Source organism: Melopsittacus undulatus, chromosome 10 (assembly GCF_012275295.1).
Source record: "Melopsittacus undulatus isolate bMelUnd1 chromosome 10, bMelUnd1.mat.Z, whole genome shotgun sequence".
In the NCBI taxonomy this organism is placed as follows: domain Eukaryota; kingdom Metazoa; phylum Chordata; class Aves; order Psittaciformes; family Psittaculidae; genus Melopsittacus; species Melopsittacus undulatus.
The window spans coordinates 10,198,858-10,221,413 of NC_047536.1; the positions used below are offsets into that span (position 1 = coordinate 10,198,858).

The 22,556-nt window shown below is 39.0% G+C and overlaps 2 protein-coding genes across 2 annotated transcripts in view; one reads left to right on the plus strand and one right to left on the minus strand.

Moving 5' to 3' along the window:
- On the plus strand, positions 1-21,918 carry SFXN1 (sideroflexin 1). Its single transcript, XM_005142680.4, has 11 exons — positions 1-112; positions 8,284-8,458; positions 9,099-9,269; positions 10,524-10,622; positions 11,666-11,741; positions 12,822-12,907; positions 13,929-14,056; positions 14,587-14,636; positions 19,476-19,525; positions 20,148-20,195; positions 21,604-21,918. Exons 2-11 carry the CDS (start codon positions 8,295-8,297, stop codon positions 21,698-21,700), a joined length of 969 nt encoding a protein of 322 aa, XP_005142737.1. The 5' UTR covers positions 1-112; positions 8,284-8,294; the 3' UTR covers positions 21,701-21,918.
- Positions 20,209-22,556, minus strand: part of LOC101877814 (kinesin-like protein KIF20A) — an 11,512-nt gene continuing 9,164 nt past the window's right edge. The window contains exon 19 of the mRNA XM_005142679.4: positions 20,209-22,321. Within this exon, the coding sequence (XP_005142736.2) occupies positions 22,049-22,321 (273 nt within the window). The 3' untranslated portion in view covers positions 20,209-22,048. The remainder of the gene's footprint in view (positions 22,322-22,556) is intronic.

A 22,556-nucleotide genomic window follows, 5' to 3' on the forward strand; every position in this document is an offset into this window, starting at 1 on the left:
GAGCGGGGCGGCCCAACCGCCTCCCTCGGCCTCTCGCCCGCGGTGCCGAGCGAGCCTCTTCCGGGCGGCGGGGCGAGGGGCATCGCGGAGCCGGCAGCGTGTAGCGGTCGCGGTGAGTACGGGCACCGGGACCGGGCAGGGGCGGCCCCGCGGCTCGGGCTGGGCTGCGTCCTGCCAAGCGGGTGGAGGATCCAGCGCCGGTGCCACCCCCGGTGTCACCCCGGTGCCCTCGGCAGGGGCCCAGCCCCGCACGTCAGCTCGGTGCTCTCCCGCAGGCCCAGCCCCGTGTCCCCCGGTCCCTTCTTAGGGCCCCGACCCCATGTATAGCCCCATCCCCTGAATGGGAGCAGAGCGGGTGTCCCAGCGGGTCCCCCCTCTCCCTCCACATTCAGGAACTTCCCGCTTTCCCACCCGCTTCCAAAACCACTCCCGGCCACGGGTGTCCCCTGAGCACGGGCTGTGTGCCGCAGGGTGCCGTGTGGCACCGGCACAGATCCCTTGCCTGCAGAAAGCAAACCTCCCTTGCTCGAGGATCATCCTTTCCAGGGGAGGAACGGCTGATAATTTGGAGGTCAGACACCTGATAGCCAAAGGCAGGGATTTTAATGAGAAGTATTTATTTATCGAGTTATAAATCATTAATTGTAATGATCATGGGTATTGGGAGAACAGGGGGAGGGGGCAAAGACTGGCTTTGTACCCAGGTGCAGTTAAAAAATCACCTGCATGGTGTCTGTCAGAAAAAGCTGCATGAAACAAGCTGCAGAAGAGGCCATGAGCATGCCTGAGCAGAGCCAGGCACTCCTCCTCCGGTTTGCCAGGGGGTATTAAAAAATGAAGGAGCAGAGGCAGGCTTGCAGCAATCAGGACTGAAACAAGAACTTGCACTAACCCATTTTAGCAAAGAAGCTTTATTTCTCATAAGGAAGAGAGGCAGTGAACATGTGGCACGTCTCTGCAATCCACCTCGTGCCATGGGAGAGGTGGGAAACGGGAAGCCAGCGCTGCTGAGCTGGCTGCAGCAGCCTCTAACATCTGGAGGGAGCTTTAATGTGGAAATGATGAAATCTCTCATCAAGTTACAGGCCAAACATGGCTGCTTTGAGGAGAGAGCCCCAGCAGAAGGCTCCATCCATTTAACACAGACTCTGCTTTTGTTGCTAGGCTACAAGTGGGACGTACATTTATAAGCAAAAAAAAAAAGAGAAGTATCTTGTAGTGTGGCCATCATTTGCTTTCTCCAGCGTTCAGTTTGGTTTTATGATTGCAGGAAGAGAAATCAGAGTGCAAAGATGATAATCTTTGCAGGTATAAGTAAATAGGTATTTACTTATAGAAGCTGCTTTGGGGAAGAAGAACTTGGCGAGTTGCTTTGTTAACATTTGGTGTAAGTACATTGCATCATACTTCTCCCAGTTATCAGCTGTGCTCCTTCTTTCAAATGTGGTAACAAACATAGTGCAAATAGAGCAATACCATTGCTTAATGACCCCAAGAAGTCTGATATGTGCTCTTTTGCTATCATGCAAAAATGCTTTATCTCCCTAAAATCTATTAGTGCTTCCCATTTGAACTAATTATACTGCCATGATTGACATCCCTGCAGAATGCATTGGGTTCTTTGCCAAAGCAATTAAAGTATGGGGAATAGCTGGGTTGGCTTTCTGCTGTTGCTTTGCCAATGTGTTGTAGTTTTAAGATAGAATAGAGCGCCTTTTACTAATCAGAGGGTAGTTAATTTTGTGTCTCTTCTCTAAGCCAACACAGCAGCTGATAGAGTGGTTACTGCTTGTGGAAAAGAATCAGAGTTTGTTCAGGCAAAGGACCTCCAAAAAGCAGCCCTGGGTTTTAGTTTATAAATGTGTCAGAGGAAGAAGAGAAGCTGTTCTTCCCCCATTCTATAGCAGCAGGTATTTTTCTCAGCCTCAGGATTTTCCAAGCTGCATCTCTTGTTTGCCAGAACAGGGCCCTGTCCTGGGACACCAGGACGCCAGGCTGTTAGGGGACTGCTTTGAAGAGTGGAGATTAAGGGACCTAAGTGTGTCAAGTGGGGTTTTTTTTCTCTCTCCCAGTGACTCTGCACATGAAACATTTTCAGCAGCAACTGGCTCTAGCTTTTGAACCATTCCTATTTAGGATTCTGGTAAGAAAGAGGCACTGCAGTTACCTTCTATTTTTACTGAGTTTTCAGTAAAAAGCCTTATCTCATCTTTCAAAAAAGGAACTCTTAGTTGCTTCTGGGAGATTTTGTGAGTCATGATCTGACCTGAGCGCCTTTGCATACGTAAAGTCTGAGTCCTGGTAAAGGACACTGCAAGTTACCCCTTCCTTTCAGTTTTTGTGTTGGCTAGATTGCTCACTCACCTTCTGTGTGCGGGCTGATGTGAATTCTCTTTCAAGCTGGGGCGTGCAACATGTCCCATGCTTTGTAACAGAGGGTTGCAGGTTGCAGTCTGGGAGCTGAGCACCAAGAAGTGAAATGTTACAATGTTTGATATCACAATATTTCTGCACTGCTTTTGAACATAGGCTTCTCTATTGACTTCTCACTCCCACAGCTCAGTTTTTGCTGACTTTCTGAAATTGCATGCAAGAGAAGCAAAAGGATGGTCTCATTAATGGAGTCCACTTCTGCAGTGCAGGAGGCTACAATCTGGGCTCCAGCCCCTAGAAAAGCAAAAAGCAACAGACAATTCTGTATAAAGACTAAGGCAATACCCTGTCTGGTACCCAATCTAAGGATGTTTGCTGAAGGATCCTCACTCAAGAGAATTCAGGCCTTTGTACTGGTTGAGGAAAGCCTGCTGCTGGGGTAGTTCTCCCACAAGGTTTTAACTTTGATACTGGAAAGAAACTGACAAAGTTTCTTAACTGTGAAGTGGATTGTTTCAAGACTTGGGTTAAAATACAAGTGTCAATAACAGAAGAAAATAGAAATGGTTCCAAGGAAGGTAGAAAAGTTGCTTTTCACCATTTGTGCACTACTGCATGAGTTTTAAGTTGCCCAGAATTTCCCAGATTATCTGCCCATCTGGGTTATTCAGGCATGCAACGGGGTTTAAAATAAATGATCAAATGTCTGTGTTGTTCAAAATTGAGTGGTATGTTGCTGTCTGGAGTAAATTAAATATTCATTGCTACTCTTTTGGCTACTGCTGTGGTTTGAAAAATGGTTCTGTGGCCTTCAAAGTGCTGTTTAATACGTGAACTTTGGAAAGGAACACCAAAGTTGAACTCCTGACAACTTCGGAATCTGTGTTTTGTAAGATGGTTGCAACTGTTGTTGTTAACCTTTAAACAAGGTTTAAAGTCTCCTGGTATTGGTGGTTCTGTGGCCTTTCTGCTAAAACAGTTGACCAGATTTTGTGCTAGGTTCTATGTAGTTGTTTTTTAAGAAAGGCCATTCTCACTCTTACAGCCTATTTTTCCCTGCTGTTAATGTTAGGATTAAACATTAGACCATGAGCTGAGAGGCAATTCCATCTGATCAGAGAGGGCAAAATATTTGGCTGTGCTTTGTACTAGGGCTTCCAGTTCAGTTCAGTGGTGCTTTCTGATTGAAAGTACAGGATGAAAGTCAAAGAATTATTAATTTAAAGATTTATTTTTTTAGGTTATTAAAAGAATGGAGTTGAGAGGTTTTCTGAAGATGAAGACCTTAGTTTTAGCTTCTTTTTTTAGTGCTTTTTAGATTGTTTTTATTTTCTGTTTACTAGGGCTGGGAGAGAGATAAGAGAAGGCAGGAGCAAGGCGCTTTAGAGAGCATGGTAGAGGAGAGGCTGGCAGTGAAATTTGCTTTAAAGACCTTGGGAAGTGCATTTTCACACTGTGTGATAGGCCATCTGTATCACCACATCTAATTGCATCCGGTACACAGAACCATGTCTTCAGCTCCACTTTTGGTGTCAAATACATGGCAAGACGTGGCTGTTTCTTTAGCTTGACAGTCTTATGCTTACAAAATACTTTATAAACACACAATTGCAGCTATGACTCTGAAAATATGCCACAGTGTGAAACACATGGGTAATGAAACCTCTGTGTCAGTGCTGGGGAGCTAAACAGTGCCAAAGAGTGTTTGTTCCCGGTCACGGGAATGCAGTCCCCTGTATTGCGAACTTGCTGGAGTGCAGCTTGGAGCAATTTTGCCCAGGACAGCTGATGCTCACCCAGACAATCCGGCAGCACAAGGGAGGATTTAGCTGCCATTCTCCATGGGCAGTTTGGGTACAGCTACCCTACTGGGGAAACTAAAAGGTTTTAATAATATGAATGTGCCAGAGAGCATAGTCCATTATTACTGGTTTAATTTGCTAGTGTGGACTGTTACCAACTTCAGGATTTACGGGTACAAGTGGTTCTAGTAAGTACCTTTCTAAGTGATCTGTTGTTAGAAAAATGAAGAACATTTATTATTTCCTTCCTTCCTGCATATTTTCCATGATAGATGTTAACTGACTGTGTTATGATGCTGTCATTTATCCTTTCCAGTACTGCTGATCCTCCCATGAGGAACAAGACCACAAAGTGCCATTTCAGTGTGAATTATTAGAGTAACTTGTGTTTGTACAATTAATGTTGTGTCCTGACTCTTACTAGAGTTGTTTAAGGAAGAGCGTTGTTTCAAGATCAGATTGGGTAATTTTGCTTCTAACCTTTCCACCTTAAAATTTAAGGTGCTGCAGATCCAAAGTTTTGTCCTATTTCACAGGGGGTCTCCACTCTGTTGGGACTTACTGAATGGCAACAGATGTGGGAACAATAAATTTAGATGCTTATAAGCAGTTGAGTGTCAGGTTGTTGTTGAAGTTTGCATTCATTAGTGGACTGTAACAAAGCAAACATTTTTATCTTTGTTCTAGAGGATTTGTGCATTTACTTTCCAGTCCCTTTGCAAACTTTCTACTTATGTCAAGCTTCAGAGGGATTTACTTACATTTGACTTAACCCAAATGTCCTTTGTTTTTTCCTTACACAATTCTGTTATGGGTATGTGGATAATGACAACTTAAATCTTGGGCACATTTAATGTATATGGAGAATTATATCACTGAAGGTAGGAGAGTTACACCCTTGACAAAGCATTGCAGTTAAAATAGTAATTAAATTTTAATAGTTTCATTGCAGTGCTTTTGCTATTGAATATTTGAAGGAATTATGCAAACAGCAGCACCCCTCTACAACTGTATCTGAAAATTAAGGTGACAGCTAGGTAAAATACTGTTGCAGCAGCTTAAATTGAGGGTGTGGGACCTGTTTCTTGCAGTTTTACAGTCTCACTGTTTAAATAAAAAACGAGAAGCCATACAGTTTATGATGATGACTGGATAATATATTGATGAAACCATTTTTGTGCAGTCACCATTTTTACTTTATAATTGGAGATTCTGTTTTATAAGAGGATCCTTTTGAAGTACAGAAGCATTTTATTGGCTTATGGTTTTGCTTTGTGGGATTTATTTCCCTTTTCATCATTTAATAATAGGGACTGATAACTAATGAGTAGCATCATTCAGTCACTTTAACACGAGAGCTGGGGGGTTTATTATAAAAATATTTTGCTGGAAAACTTGAAGGTTTTCAAGACAGAAATTTACCAGTTGTCTTAGGCACTCTTGTAACAGAGCCGTGACTCAGAGAGTCCCAAGGCTGGCAAACTCAGACACCCTTTTTACTTCACTGCAAGGTTTATGTGTCTCCAAGTTATATTATTCCAGTGTCTGAACTTTTTACCCTTCCTTTTATGCATGACGTCTGTTCCTTCTCCGTGGGCATTGGTGCTCTGTCCCTGTCCACAGTTTTCATGACTTCTAGTTTAGACTTACTTAGAACAGCATTGCTCCTATGTATATTCTTAAAATGCAAGTCAATTATGTCAGTTGCATCATTTAGAAGAATATAGTTTGTGTATTTAAATAGCTGTTCCTGAAAGTTTGAATCCCTTTTTGCATGATCTCACCACACCCTGTAGGCCCCCTCCTCAGCCTGTGCAGGATTAGAGGCTATAAACTATCCTTTATCCTTTTTAAGATTAGTATTATTAAAGTTGGCCTTTTCTGTAGCTATCCTTCTAAACAGACACAGTGACTGCAAGCACGGTCCCTTGTTGTAGCATATGCCTAGAGTCTTCCTTTAATGTACATTTCCCATTTTCCTGCTAGGATGCTTTTTGCTGCTGCAGCACTGACCTTTTTTTGGTAGGTTTGAAGCTTCAAGATGTGTATTACAGCTGACTCATCCTGCATCCACAGATCCTGAACTTGAGCAAAATGGTAACCCAAGGTGGTCACTGATCAGTCTGTAGAAGGAGCATGGGAGCACAAACCTTTTGTGCTCCCAGATCTTCTACTGTGCCAGTTCAACATTCTAATCCAGGAGACAGCTGGCCTCCCTTCTTTATGCAGCATTTGTTTTCTTCTAAAGTAGTCAATTATATCAGCACACATGGTTCAAGGAGCATCAGAGCAGTCACAGTGTAGATCAAGTGGTGACGGGATTAATGGTAGGACATGAAAGGTGTAAGTCTTATTTTCTGCAGGTCCACCCTTGTCAGGGCAGGTAGAATAAAGCAGAATGAAACCATCCTGAATTAAACCATGAAACATCTGCAGTGAAGGCAGATCCTTATTGTTTAGATTTCTTATTACCAAAGAGCTTGGTTTTATGGACAGAAGTATATAAAAATAATTCACAGATAGCACAGGAGTATATATGCTAATCAGAGTGAAAAGAAAAGCACTTCTATTTGCAGACTACTTTATTAAGCATTCATTAGGCAACTTTAAACAGATTAACATAAGGTGTCCTAAGCAGTTTTAAATCTTTCTTGATGAAACTGATAATTTAATTATATAAATATTTAAACTTGGACTTTTCTACAAATAATATACCAATAGGGAAGCATTCACAGAGCAACTTACCAGCCTCAATGTGCAGATATTTTTGAGCTATGTGTGCTCAGTTCTCAGTAAGGTCAGTGCTGGTCATAAGAAGTTTTTCCACTTGAGGCAGAGGAGAAGAATCGTAATTGCCTTTGAGAGATGGACAACAGCTTCTTCAGATTTCATGAATGGTCTCTCCTTTCATCCCCACAAGGCTCACATTCTTTATGGTGGAGACACTTTACATGATTAGTCACTTCCTTTTTGTGGGTTCGGGTTTGGGTTTTTTTTTTGTTCTGCATCACTTAAGTTTCATCAAATTGATCAGAATGCCTCAGTCAATTTCATGGTATTCCTTAGATGAAAATACTCTTTAGTGGCAGCTTACAACATATGTATTAGTTTTCCTCGTAATGATGATACTTTTCCGGTTAAAACAACTAAACTTCTGTGTGATATCATTGGAATTTTTATAGATCTGATTTACTTCAGCCATTTGAGTTACAAGCATTATTTGGAGGATGGCTTTTTGTTGGTTTTGTTTGTTTAGAATTGAGTATAGAATATGTTGCAGAAATTTCTCTTAAGAAAGTTAAAGTTCACACAGCTTGTCCTGTGCAGGGACTGGCCTTTCATTAGATGTTGAAGTAAACTTAGTCATCCTGAAGTCATTTTTAATTTTCTGGGCTTTAGGCTCCATAAATGCACAACTATGTTAGTTCAGTGCCCTTCAGTGTAGTTCTTTAACCGTCTTTGAAGTTATCATTAGAAGATCAGGTCATGTGTTCATAATGTTGCAAGTTGTTGCATTATATAATCTTTGTTTTGCTAAAGCGTGGATTTAGAGAAATGGCATTTATTAAAAGGAATTGTTTGGGGTTTGTCCCTAATTTTTGTTTTGTTTTTCTATACCAGAGATGTTAAATGGATTTTATTAAATACTTGTCCTGTCATTGCACTTTATAGCAGGTCTTTAGGCATCTCCTGAAATATTCAATTTCTTCTTCCCTGCAAGCCAATATTTCCAGCAAACAGCTATTCATCACTGAAATAAAGCACACTTTGATTGATGCTGTTCTTTCGTACAGCTATTTATTTATAACTTTCTGTACTTCTTTTGCATCTGCCTCATCCCCAGATATTTGTGCATGTATCTGTGTACCTCTCCCTCTTAATTAGATACTCATACTCTTAGAAAGGTGTAGTGCATAAATGTCTTGGGGGGGGGAAGGGACATCATCTGCTTTCAGGATGTACACTTGCCCCTTTAAATCTCAGTTCTGCAAGCTGTTTGGTGTTTGGTTTTTCACTCTAAGCATAACCACTTTTCATCTTGCAGGCTATAGATGCATAATGAAATAAATGGAATTCTGAATTGCAAATTTTCATGTTTTCTTCAGAGAGTTCTTGAAGATGTCAGGAAATATACCATTGAATATTAATATCAAGGAGCCCCGATGGGATCAAAGCACTTTTGCCGGTCGAGCCAATCACTTCTTTACTGTAACAGACCCCCGGAATATTTTGTTATCTAATGCCCAGCTGGAAAATGCAAGAAGAATTGTGCATGATTACAGGTATGGCATTGATCACTTTAACTGCAGGCCAAAAAATGTCCATGTCAATAATAAGTACATGGTTATGTATTTAAAAGGAAATATTTAAAACACTGTATTCACTGCACCACTCTTGTTTTATTTCAGAGCTTGAGACACTTTTCTTTCATTTTAAAATAAACTTGCTAATGAATGGAGAAATTGTGTCATCTGAGAACCCCTATGGAGCATTCTGAAACACAAAATGCTTAATAGCATTTTCAAATTCTGAAATTAGTTAATATGACCGCAAAGTTGAAATACTCTTATGCATTATATTGTTTGAAAATTTACTTTACAAGTGTTTACGACTCTACTTGCTCCAGAGTTCCACACTGATGGAGATCTGAGCTCTGAAATCCAGTACAGGTTTGAGTAAATAGAAATTTGGTGCTGCGTGTATTGACTCAGCCAACATAGCCATTACTTGGAGTTTTGATTGTTCTCCTTTCACCAGTCCATTTAAAAGCTGAAGAACTATAAGCTAGCTATGAGGCTAGACTAACTTAGTGTGAACATCCCAAAATCCTCTGATGCCCCATTTGTCACTGCAATTTGCAGCATTTTATAACAGTTGTGCTTTCTGCTGTTGTCTTACTTTGTTTTTCTGATTTGTCCTAAGACAAGGTATTGTGTCACCTGGCTTGACAGAAGATGACTTGTGGAGAGCAAAATATATCTATGATTCAGCCTTTCACCCAGACACTGGTGAAAAGATGATCTTGATTGGCCGAATGTCAGCTCAGGTACCCATGAACATGACTATCACAGGTTGTATGATGACCTTTTATAGGTAAGTGATGGCAGCATCTCACAGAAAACATTTGCCTACAAATTAGATAAGTTCAAATCAGTGTTATTGTCAAAATAGCATTTTAGAAGATTTATAATATTTACAAAGTTAACATTTTGCTTCCTTTTCTTTTCTCTCTCTGCATTCCCTCACACTTAATGGTTTCCTCAAAGAAGTAGTTGTGAGTTAAACCCTTAGCCCCTCTGCTTCACCATCCTACTTTTTCTCAAACTGGGAAAGTTGAATGTTCCAGAATTCATCTGTGTAGGAGAGTTGTGTAGAGGACAAAAAGGAGGAGATACTTAGGAATTTCTAACCTTAGAAACCTAGCACATCTTCTACTGTAGCATCTCTACTCTGTTTTCTTGCTCGTTACAGAGTAATTGGCACAGCTACTGCTTCTTCTTTAGCACTCTAAATTTCCAGATCAGCCCTCGAATGAGAACCACATTACTGAAACTGTGTTATTAAGTATTTTAATGAAGTGTAAGCTTGAAAGTCCTGTTAAAAGTTATTTTAATGATCAGAAAGAGTTTTCAATAGCAATTGTTAACTTCTGGTGGTCTGGTTCTCCTTACTGAAATTCTGGTGAAGAATCTTCAGTGGTGCCTCCATTGGGGGCAGAGTTTGTGGTCTGAGGAGAGAAAGAAACACTTTTCCCAGATATACTCTCCTAGCATCCAGCTGTCTGTGGATCAGGAACATTTTGGAGTTGTCTTTTAATCTTTAATTCAGTTCTACATACAAGTGAATGTTTTAGTGTCACGAGGATTTATTAAAACGATGGCATCGTATTTACTTTTTGAAGACTGAGAGAATAAAACCTGTGTCCTAAAATCCACCTCTAGGTCATTTATGGAGCTTGCAAAGAGAACTAGCAGACTGTAAAGGAATAACAACCCTCAAAAATATTCTAGAAATTATAGCATTTCATATTTCTCTGTGGTTTTTATAGAGAGGTTTTCTATAATGCTTTTGTTATTACAACAAACCTTTGTCCCAAGTGGACCTTGGTATTTAATTACAAAGCTTTTAAATTCTATTCTTAGAAATAAAAATACTTTTATTATCGAGCCAGTACCTCAAGAACTGTATTGTTTCCTTCAGATAAGTAAGGACCTCTGCGTGATTACTGCTTGCACTGACTTTTCTTGATTTGCCGTAATTTTCCTGTGCTGTTGATTCAACTTAATTTTTGTTATGACAATTATTATTATTGTTGGTTTTGTTGTTATTAACATTTCTCTTTTCAAGAACGACACCAGCGGTGCTTTTTTGGCAGTGGATTAACCAGTCCTTCAATGCTGTAGTAAATTACACAAACAGGAGCGGTGATGCCCCGATTACTGTCAGGTCAGACACACAACCACATACTTTCCATGAGTTATAAATAGTTCTCAGATGTCCTGGAACATGGTTGGGCTTTAAAGTTTGAGGTGATAGAGGGATAAGTTTTTTCATCTGTGTTTATTACTAATTTGATATGCATAGATGAGAAGTCTGAGAACGATGGAGGTGAGAACTCCATTTCTGCCATTAAAGATAAGCTTGTGTACTTTGATCATAAGCACTTAACAGCGTAGGATTTAATAGGAGTCTGTGTTGCATTGCTCAATCATTTGAAAGTTGGTTTGGTGTTACATCAGGGTATTTCTAAGTTGGTATTTTGTGCAGACCTTTAGGTGTCTCTCTCTGCAATCTCTTCAGTGCCCTGAAGTAGAGCACACACCACAAATAGTGCTTATTTGCAAAAAGAGGACCCCTCCGAGGAACTGGTCTGCACAGTACTTGTTTCTACTTGAAGGCAAAGAGAGAGTCTAAATAGATGCAGAAAGCTAGAAATCATAAATAGGAGGCTAGAATTGCGTGCTTGACTTTCTGGTTTAGTGGCTAAAATCAGTTTAGTAGATTCAAGGATATACAGACACCTTATAGCTGGGAAGTATGTAAATTGTGTTTTAGAGCAGACTGGGTTGGATTTGGGTGTTTGCATCATACCTGGTCTGCATGTATGGGTTTCGGTACAGTTGAATTTAATTACTATCATAGACATGGCGTTAGAAATCCAAGCTGGTTTTATTAGTTTAAGTAATTAGGAAATTAAATGCAGAACTAATCCTTCAAGACGGTCGTTCAGACACATGAGAAAATGCTGAACAGATAGCAATGCAGAACCAGCAGAACCAGATTCAATGTTAAAATGTTGCATGTGATTTTTACTGCTAGTGAAATAGAAGTGTTTCAGTGTCCATTTGAATCTTTCATCCCTATCTCATGGCAGTATCACAGAAAGGTCTGCTTTTTAACTTTTTGGGTGGGTACAATTACATGTATAGAACATAATTAAAAGTGAAGTAAATGTTGACCAGATGCAAACATGTTTATTTTTCTTTTAGCCAGCTGGGAGCAGCCTATGTTTCTGCTACCACAGGTGCTGTTGCAACAGCTTTAGGACTTAATGCACTAACAAAGGTATTGGTGATATTTTTCCCCCCTCCCATTTGTAACTAAACTTTTGTGTTTAATGAGATGCTAATAGCTCAGTTCTCCTGTGTATCTGTGGCATGTTGTGTGCAGCACCCAATATGGAGTTGTAATGGCCTTTGATGGCTCCCTTCTTGAGATCCCAACCTTATTTTTGCCCTGTGTAGATGCTTTTTTATGTATTTCAAACAGCTTGTCCTCCTTATATGTACATCTAACAGCCTTGTGTTAATACAAACTGTATCTAATAAGGTGCCCTTTTTTGCAGTTTCTTTACATGTCAAAGTATATAATAGCATTTGAAAGTTAATTGCAGTGGATGTGTAGTTACAACAATGTGAGCTCATTATCCCATAAACTGTCTAGGTGTGGTTTTAAGGTACAGTATCACTTCTGCAAACGTGGACACCTCTCTGGACTGGCTGAAGAACTTGTGAGGAGATGCCGCTCCTAAATGCAGAAAACTCAAATTCTTTAAACAAGTGCAAAACACAAGGCAAAAAAATAGATCCTTTCCAAAAAAAATAGTACGAATTAAAACCAAACAACAAAACCGTATTTTGTACCCCTCTGTTTATGCTTAAATGTAGTGGGAATGGTATAGCTTTAACAAGTTATTTGAGAGGCTATTCCAAACAGAGTAATTCATATTATACAAGACACTGGCTAGATGAATAGCTTCCATAGTCAGTGCCTCTAGATGCAAAGCAGCGGGTATGGATGCTGTGACCTTGCCAGCAGAGACAGTAAAGTTAAGGTCTGTTTACTGCTGCTGACAGGCATGCTCAGAAGCTGACACTTCTCTGCAGTGATGCTACTGAAATAAGATTGGGTTTTCTATTTTCATGCCACTGGTACCTCTGAGAGAAGTATTTATGACTTGTTTGTTTGTCATTTTACCTCTGCCCCACTAGTGAGTTTTCACAGCATTTTAATTTAAAGGAAACAGGTCTGGTCTGTCATTAGCACATGAAGCATTTTAATATGACCTTGGGAAATAAAATTAGTATGTAAATTTATTTTCTTCTTTTGAATTTCCTTTTTCCTCCATCTCTGTGTGTTTTGCAGCATGTCTCACCTCTTATAGGACGGTTTGTTCCATTTGCTGCTGTTGCTGCTGCTAACTGCATTAATATTCCACTAATGAGGCAAAGGTATGAAAAAGAACAAAGATCACTCATTCTACATGTTTCTGAGTTTTTAGAGCAGCAAGTTACTAAGTAAAAGCGTATTACATATCTTCAGCTTGTTTCAGAACCTAGCTAAAACCACATGGATGATCTTGTTTTGATTGATTCATTATGATGGGCATAAAATAGAACATCCATATTCTCTTCAGATAAATATCCATAGAGTTCAAAGGTCTTACATCTCAGAAACCAATTACCAGCCCTTTAAAGGGGAAAAACAAATGAAAAACACCCTCTTATAAACACAAGGTTATGGTCAGAAAAGAGAATATATAAAGTATGTGTTTGCAATGAAATTCAATCTGTGGTAGTATTTTATCTTTTACAAAAGATGAGGAGTAAAGGAAGTATATCTTGGTATATCTGCCCTTCTGTCTGCTTCTCACTCCCCTGAATGAGTTTAACAGCTAACCTTGTACTTACGGATAAGATATAGTAGAGAATAATACAGATACAGAAATGCAATTTGTTTTGTGCATCCATTTACACTTTCAATTATGTTCTTAGTGGTTGAAATGAAAACTCAGCCTAGAATGTCAGAGGGGAGCCTTCACAAAGATTTCTGGTTTAGTTCTAATCTTCCTGTATTCCCTGTTTTTTCTGCTGGAAAGGACAGAGTAATTCCAGAGCAGTCCAGAAAATCCCACATTTCTGAATTGCTTTTTGAAGGAACCTCTCTGTTCTGTGAAATACAGAAATAACACATCTATCTCTTTTCTTCCTTTCAGAATGCATGTGACCAGGCTCAAGCAGCAGAATGCTGTTACAAATATCCACTTGTTTGCTTTTGAGCATATTTTCCCCTGGACCTTTCTCTGCCTTTTGAATTTTTTATACCAAAGAGTGTCACAAAGAGGTTAACATGGAAAATAAAATACAAATTGTAATTCTTAGAAACAACAATTTTAAGGGGACAGAGATAAGGTGACAAAAAGGAGAGTAAATGCATGTCTGTCATTGCTTTATTTTATTCCTTATTCAACAGAGAAATCAAGTTTGGAATCCCTGTCATGGATGAGAATGGAAACAGACTGGGTGACTCATCAAAAGCAGCTCAGCAGGCAATTGCCCAGGTGGTTATATCAAGGATTCTTATGGCTGCTCCTGGCATGGGTAAGAATAACTGCAGTAACGTGCAGCTCCTGATTGTCAGTTCCTAATGTGAGAGAGATTAAATTCTATGCAATTGATTTTTCTTAGAGGCCGAATTATCTTACAGTAATGCTGCCAGTGTTTACATTTCCATTAGGAAGTTTCATAGAGAACCGGACATTCCTTGCTGTGAAAATATCTACTGTGTGTTGCACTGAAGGGCAGCAGAAAAGCTCCTGCGATGCTGTTGCAGAAAAGACAGAGATAGCAAAGGAATGGCAACAAATTCCACTGGGGTGGAATTGGTTTAGTGAAGAGTGGGTGCTTTGCCCAGTGCCAAGTTGCTGAGCTCGGGTTTAGTTATGTGTGATTTTAAGAGGTTTGCTTACTGGGAGAAGTTACCTCTGTAAATACCAATCCAGTATCTTGAACTGGCAATGTGAAATGAAAGCTCAGTTAATGATAGAAAGCTGTGAATACTGTATTAAACTTAATTAAAACAATGTGCCTTTTTCTCCAAGGTTGATGTTTCTTTTTTTGCTTATTTGCAGCAATTCCTCCTTTCATAATGAATACACTGGAAAAGAAAGCCTTTTTAAAGGTTAGTCTTAGATAATCTATGTATATGTATTTCCTATCCTAATATTGTCATGGATTTAAAATACTTTCTGAGTCTTCCTATTTGCCGCACAAAAACTCTGGAAGAACACCATTTGTAGAGTGTGAGTAGAGCTTGTGCTTTACAGCTGTTGCTTTCTTTATGCCTTTCTTAGACAGAGATAGCCTGGTTCTTTTCAACACAGTGTAAAATGACATTTAAGAAAATATGAAGTTGTTATTTTTGTAATTGTTCTTAAAATGCAGAGTTCCTCCTAGTAAATGAATCTTCCTTCTTCTGAGACTTGGAATAGAGTTTAGTAGAAAAACATTGAAAATTTTAATGTTTTTTCCTCAACATAGCAATAAGGAGGTTTTGCTTAGCGGCTATAGTAGCAATTTGACTTTGGAAACAACAGTGATGATAAGAATCTCTTTTGAAAAGGATCCTTTAAAATTTACAGGATGAGCAGGTGCAAGGTAGACATAGAATGGGCATACCTCATCAAAGATTACTTATTTCTTCTGTTTATGTTAATGTAGTATGAAGTCAAACATCTGGTCTTAGTAAATATATAAACTAAATCAACATCGTGCACTGTGTGTGTATGAGAGGCTAAAGAAGAATAATGACATTAATTATAGGGTTGTCTAACATAACAGAAATAATGTTCAGATGAGGAGCTCTGTAATCCTTTACCAGTAAAGGGAGTTTCATCTTCACCAGCAGATACCACTGATTTACTTACTGTATAGCTCCAGGCAAAGTCTCTGCCTGTGAAACCCACCCAGCAAGCTGGGAACAGTAGCCCAAAACAATCTGTTTCCTTCCTGTTATAAGTTAGGAAAAAGCGTGGTCTGAGGAAAAGTGGTTTGGGTGGGGACTGGCAGGACAAGCAGGGGCAGCTGTCTGGTTTTGTTTGCCTAAGATAAAGAATTCTAAATAAATTATATTTCTTTTTATTTCTGCCTTTCATTTTTCTTGTGCATTGTTAGATTACCCAGTTCCATGCACCGTTTGAAACTGGGAAGAAGTCCCAAGTGTCTTCCAAATGTGAAACCATATTTTTCCCTGAAGTTCTTTTCTTCCCACTCCCCTTGCTAACACAAAACACTATTGCTCAGAATGTAAAAGCAGGAGATGTGGCATTTGAGTTCAGAGTGAATGACTGTGTGTGCTGCTTGTATCTCCTAAAGGAAGTAACGCTGCTGTGCATCCAAATACACTATTTCTCTGCAGCATGAAGAGCCTTGTATGGATTTGGCTAACACTTAATTGCTGACTTCTTTTGATCCCTACCATGTTTACAGAGTAGCTTTAAGCTGCTTGAGATAGTGTTACGTTCTTGAGTATGTATTACCCAGAACATTAACCCTTGTTTAAATAAATTTAGAGCAACGATTATTTTATATGTATTTGACATGGGAGAAATATCACCAGTGCCATCAACTCAACTGGCAAATGCATGACATCTATGAAGAAGTTACAGTGATCCTCAGGGTTGGGAGACAACTGTCTGTTGTTTGTGTGTGGTATAATCAATATAAGGGTGTTGTGAATTTTTCAGATCAGCAAAAATGAGCGATTTCTTCAGTGGTCTTTGGTACCATCATGACCGTTTATGCTCACCTGTTCCACTCCCTCAGCCTCAAAGACTGTGAGTTCAGGTGAAAAACTGTTCTGCAGGTAGTCAGTGTAACACTTGGTAGAGATTAGTATTAAAACCATTAAGGAATGAGCTGCGTTTTTAACAAGCAGCTTCTGCATGTCCTCTTGAGGTTTTGGAAGCACCATCCCATTTGCAGTCCTCCAGCACCATCCACACAGTGCTTTACTAACCATTATTCTTTGCCTTTGCTTTTGCACACCATTACTCTTGAAAATAATTCTTGTATGCTTGCCAAAGTCTAATAAAGCAATGCACAAGGCCAGAAAACAGGCAAATGGTTTGTGAAATAATGGAGAAAATGGAATGATGTTCTGCAGTAAATCAGAAAAGCTTCTGGAATGCTGATATCTGTGATAGCAGGCTATCATTCTCTGATATTTGAAATAAGATGAAGATTATGTAGCACTATTCATCCCCCATATTCCGACATTGTTACTCATGAGAACATTTTGATGGTGACATTAGTATAAATTAACAATATTCCCAAAAGTTACTGCTAGAAAATGATTCAAAAATGGTTTTAGAACACAAGCACATACTTACTTCAAAAAGAATCTAATTATTGCTTTACTTGAAAAAATATTTTTTAATATATGTGCTTTTGCTATAGGTTTCAGCAGTGGCTTTGACTGCCTTCTAGGTGATTATTCAGAGTAGTAGTTCTTGAGTGGGCTAAATAATGTCTATGTTCATTACCCCATTACACTTGACTAGCTCTGCACAGAACCAAGTCATCTGCTACAGCAGAAAGATCCACAAACAACCTTGCTCTGAGGCACAGGGTTTGTAGATTTAGTTTAGTTACAGGTAACTTTTCTCCTAAGAAAAGAAATTTGTTTTTTCCATAGAAACTTCTGGAAATTCCAACTGACACTGAAGTTTCAGTTTATTTGCTGCTCCTACAGCTTCAGCTACTGTTTCTCATGGCTGCTGTACTGTATTAATATTAAAGTTTGTTACACAAATTTCTTCATATATCCCTAAAATAAGCTCCTTGGGGTCTCTTAGTTTGAAACTAAAATACTTATTTCAAAACTATTCCAAGAGAGCTTTCTGGTTGAGTTTGGGTTTGGGTTTTTTTTAAGGATCATTCTTGAATGTCTTATGCTTTAGGGTCCTCCATACATTCTTAATTTAACTGCCATTTCAGTTATTCTTTTTCTTTTGAAAACAGGGCTAGCCTTGGAAAGCTGACAGATTTTGAAATCCAACAATGAAAGGAAGCAGTGAGAAAAAAAAAATTATTCTCTTTATGGCTTTTGTTTGTTTAATTATCATTTCTCCATTTTCTCTGTTCACACTAAGCTCTGAAGATGCCATAAAGACATCTGGAAATTAAATTCTAATTTATCAGGAACTGCCTTCTTCTGGAGTTAAGTTATACTTGTCTAACACAGTAAATTCTTCTGCTGTCTTATACTTCTCCATTTTATCTCTTTGTAGGGATGTGCAGCTTGCATTTGAGTTTTGCTTTATTGTTTTACATTGTTCCCTGAGCAACTCAATTCTTAAGATTGACCTCCCAGTGCTGGAGTTGTATCTCACCATCTTTCTTGATGAGCACAGCCTGGTTGGTAGCATTCTTGAAAAATAAAGGCTGTAATTCAGATGAAGTACCTTGGCAAAAATGTTCCAGCACATGAAATAGATGTCTTTCATATTGCCTGTGCTAGCAGACATCTCTCTCAGATCAGTGACCAACTCTGACAGAGGTATTAAACCATCTATTACTCTCATGACACCCTCCAACAACCTTTTCAGTTATGAAATTATGTTTGGGATCTTCTGTTATGTATCTCAGCTCCCACACTCACACTGCAATGCGTAGCATCCCTTTCCCTTAGTTCTCCTCAGAGGCTGGAGTCACTCACAATAATTTGATTTGTGTTCCCAAATACGTGCAATATTTACCAATGCCACGGTCCCACATCCCTTCCACTGTCAGTCACACCATCTCTTGTTATGAACTCTCCCAGTGTATAAAATGTAGAGCATTTTGATTTAATTTGTTTCAGCTGAGAACCAAATGAAGGTGTGTTTCATGGAGTGCCAGAACCGCAGAGCACTGCTGCTTTCACTCTTCATCTTTCTTGCTATTGCTTTCTTTTTTTCAATTTCTTATATATTGTTACAGGTTATTGCTGAATTGCATGGTTCCTTCTGCACTCATTTCTGGATTACAGCTTGACTCTGGGTGGGGGGTAATAAAAAGAAGCAATCTTCTACATCATTTCTTCTCCCTCAGGCTCTGGAGAAAGTTTACTCTTCACAGGCTTGTTTTCCATGTCTCTTATTCTGCTGTGACCTTCTTTAACACCAGGCTTTGTTCTACCGAGCTTCCTAAATTTCTTTGTTCTATTTTTGCTCTCAGGTAGTGCCTGTTTCTTGTTCACCAGTTTCCCCTCTAACTTCTACATCTCGAGAAATGCTTCTTGCAGAAAAAAAAACAAAACATTTTTTGAAAGCATCATCCACTGTAACATGATTTTAACTCATTTGCTGTTTTGTTTTAAAATCAGCTTCCTTGATGCGCAGTTGCGTGTGCACTGCTAACCAGAGACACTGATTTTATTGCAGCAGTATCATTTGAATGGGTCTGGCTTTATTTCATTAGTACTTAACTTCCACTAAAATTCTAACAAGGGGGAATGGATTTATAAATAGAGACCTACATGAAAAATGTCCCATTTCTTGGTAGATGTTCCAGGTTCTGCAAAAGTTGCAGTAATGAGTAATATGCTAAAAATGCATCCGTATGGTGTGTGTTGCTGTCTCAGTTTTATTTTCCCAATCCTTCCACCCTTCTTTCTGTAATAAAAGGTGAACTCTTGCATAATTGAGATTGCATAACTGGGGACCAGACTTGCTACAGGGGCAAGTTCCAACATATCAAAGTCAGAAAAAAGGGCTAAGAGAGGCAGACAAAATGGTCAACCAGCCGTCATAGTTCCGAAGGGACACTTACTCGGGATATCAGTGTACATTGGTATCACTGGGAATTTTCTTGTTACTTTTCGAAGGGATTGGACTCTGAAATTGGAGCTCAGCTTTAATGTATACTGATACTCGGTTTTGCCTTCATTATGTCTCTTAGAATATAAAAATTCCAGGAAGGTGGGAAGGGAGGGGGAGAAAAGATACCATCCTCACTTTGTGCTCTTTCCTTTCAACAGAGGTATCCTTGGATGAGTGCTCCCATTCAAGTTGGATTAGTTGGATTCTGGTGAGTTCTTTGAGCTGTGTCTGCTATTTTAAGAGATACTTGAAGAGGTTTTTTTGGAAGAAATAGCAGTATTTGCTCTTTCTTTAAATAAATAAAAAAAGGCTACAGCAGTTAATGTAACTGATAATACCATATTTAAAAAAAAAGCCATTAATAATGAAGAATCTGACAAGAAAAGCAGAGGGAGGGAGGAAGAAAGGGAGTGGCAAAAGGCATGGAGCAGCTTGATTAAAAAAGGTGCTTTGGCTGCTACCTCCATAAACAGTAACTGGAATCTAATCCTGTAGGTTGTTGAATTCTTGAAACATTTGATTAATGGAGAGGTGCAGCTGCTGTTGTCTAATGTTGTCACAAACACCAATGCGAAACACTGGAAGGACATCAAATGATAATTTTATACATATTTGTAAGGATGGTATTGATGCATTTACTACTACATAGTAGATAAAAGCGTTCATAAGGTATAATGCAGCAAGAAACAAAGGTCACAAAGCACTTACTTCGTGGAACTTTAGCTCACTGCATACAAAAAAAAGAGCTTTCTGCCTTAAGACCATGCCTAAAGGTTTTGAATTTTCATTTAGTACCCTAACTGTTGTAAACCCATTTTTGTCTCCTTTAGTCTTGTGTTTGCTACACCCCTGTGTTGTGCACTGTTTCCTCAAAAAAGGTATGTATTCCTGTTACATCATTCTTAACTTTAATGTTACACTCCCAGCTGCATGCAAGGTATTGCAAAAACACAAATACATCATTGCCTCCTAGAGCATACAGTTAATTCCCATAAAACAAGTGTGATAAACATGAGAATATATAGAAAAATAACTTTGTTACACATCAGTAATATATAACAGTAGAATTGGGCTTACTTGTTCACAGACTCTTAGCAGCTCAAGAAAAAGGTACATAGGGACAGCAAACAAGAGGTTTGGGTGCATAGTTTAACAATGTGCTCTCATGTCGGGATGTTTGAGCTTGATAATACAGAGTTAAGAATCACTGGAATGGTTCATAAAAAAGGCTAATGTGGTCTAAATAATATATATTGGCATCCAGTAAGGTTATAGTTTCATTAAACAGTCAAAACCCATTTTAGTTTCAGCTGGAACCTCCTTCCTATACACAGAACAACACTTAGCTATATGTGCTTATTTGCAATTTATTAATATTTTTCCAAAAAGAATTTTTCATTAATACACAAATAGCTCAATACTGAAAACTGTCTTAGAAACAATATAGCTGACATCAGAATGAAACTTGGATGGGTTACTTGCAAATAAAGTTAGCACAATATGCAGTATGTAATATGAAGAGGGTCTTAATTTCAAAGCTGTCCCTCATATTTTAGTGGTTGTCTAAACTGGACAAGCTGCCAAATGTAGCTTAAACAGTGCAAGCTGTAGTTGAATCCATTAAAATATTGAGCAAGTAGCTTTTAACTTCCAGAAAACCATACCCGATTCTCATCTGACGCCATTATTGGAGTACAACAAAGCAGTCTTGACATCTGCTTCTATACCTGGCAGAGTAAGAGAATGGTGGTGAGCAGCACTAAGCTACCTGGAGATGACTTGACAAACTAGCACAGCAAGTGAACTACAGTTCTTGATTTTAATCAGGGCTCTGCATTTCACAAGAAGATTGGACCTGAAACAGTATTTAACAAACTGCAGCTATTTAAATGACCTGGCAGCTTAAATTCACTTTTATGACTCTTATAAACCTTAATATCTAAGGCTAAAATCAGGCAGTGAGTTAAATAGGCAAATACATTATATTTAATAAAAACACCTTTAAAAAGTTAAGTTTCTATTGCCAGAAACAGCTTCAAGGAACTAAGTAGATTCCTACCCGTCACGGTAGTAGCAACAGCCATTTCTTGACTATTGACTGTCCTGCTGCCTTTTAAGCAGGGATTTGTTTGCCCCTGCACTGTGAGCACAATTCCTTCATGAGAAGGTAAAAAAGAACTGAAAACTCTTTTCACACTCCAGGAAGCTTAATCAGATACGTCTTCCATCTTACTTTACATTCAAGTGCTTGTTATGTGTAACTATTTTACTGTTTCTTTTGCTTAGTTCTATGTCTGTAACACGCTTGGAGCCAGAACTGCAAGCCAACATCCAAAAGAACAGCCCTGAAGTAGAACGTGTATACTTTAATAAAGGATTATAATTCAAGGAAGGGAAGTATCTTTCAAGGAGGATCTCGTGACCTTATTTTTGAACTATGTGCCAATGTAGTTGAAGATAAGAGCTCAGTTTAACTTGTCTGTTTGTTAAACAACTTTGATCATCTCCGTTACTTTATATTTAAAGACTTTCTTCGTTGTAGTGTTTAAAATACAAAAGGTCATTTTGTCCACTTTGGTATCAATTAAAAGTTTAACCATACATATCCAAAAATGTTTACATAAGCTCTCAAGCAGCTACAACAACAAACAAGCACACAAAAATACATGCTATTATATTGGATTTGCCACCTATTCCAGTAATAGCAAGGCAAGGATTTCTCCATAAAAAGTCATAGAGCAACTGAACGAAGTTGCCACCCTCTGCCAGCAGCAGGACGGGGAGTTGAACGTGACAGGAGGTTGTGCAGGAAGGGCTTTTTACCGGGAGGTTGATTAGGTTGTAGGTTTTCCCGGTTGGCACAGAACCGTTTCTTTAAGGCAGATGTTGGAGGAGCCTGGAGCTTCTGTACAGTATGGTACTGTTCTGCAATACAAGCTGCTTTCTTCCGAAGGTCTAGTTTTACCAGCATCATGTTGTTCTGCAGTTCTGCCAGTGTTTGGTCCTGAGAAAGGGAAGGCAACAGATTGGTATATAGACATGACAAGTTGTCTAACTTCCTGGTTACTATGAACTGAAGATAATAATGTCTTTGCCAAAATTCATTAACTGGTGAGCTATATAAGGCCATGTATAAAAGCTTCTACAGTCAACAGTGTAGAAGTTCAGTAACAAAATAGGAACAGGAAGGCTAGGAAAAAGCTGAATCCATCCTTCTGCAAACATGCTGCCATAGCAAC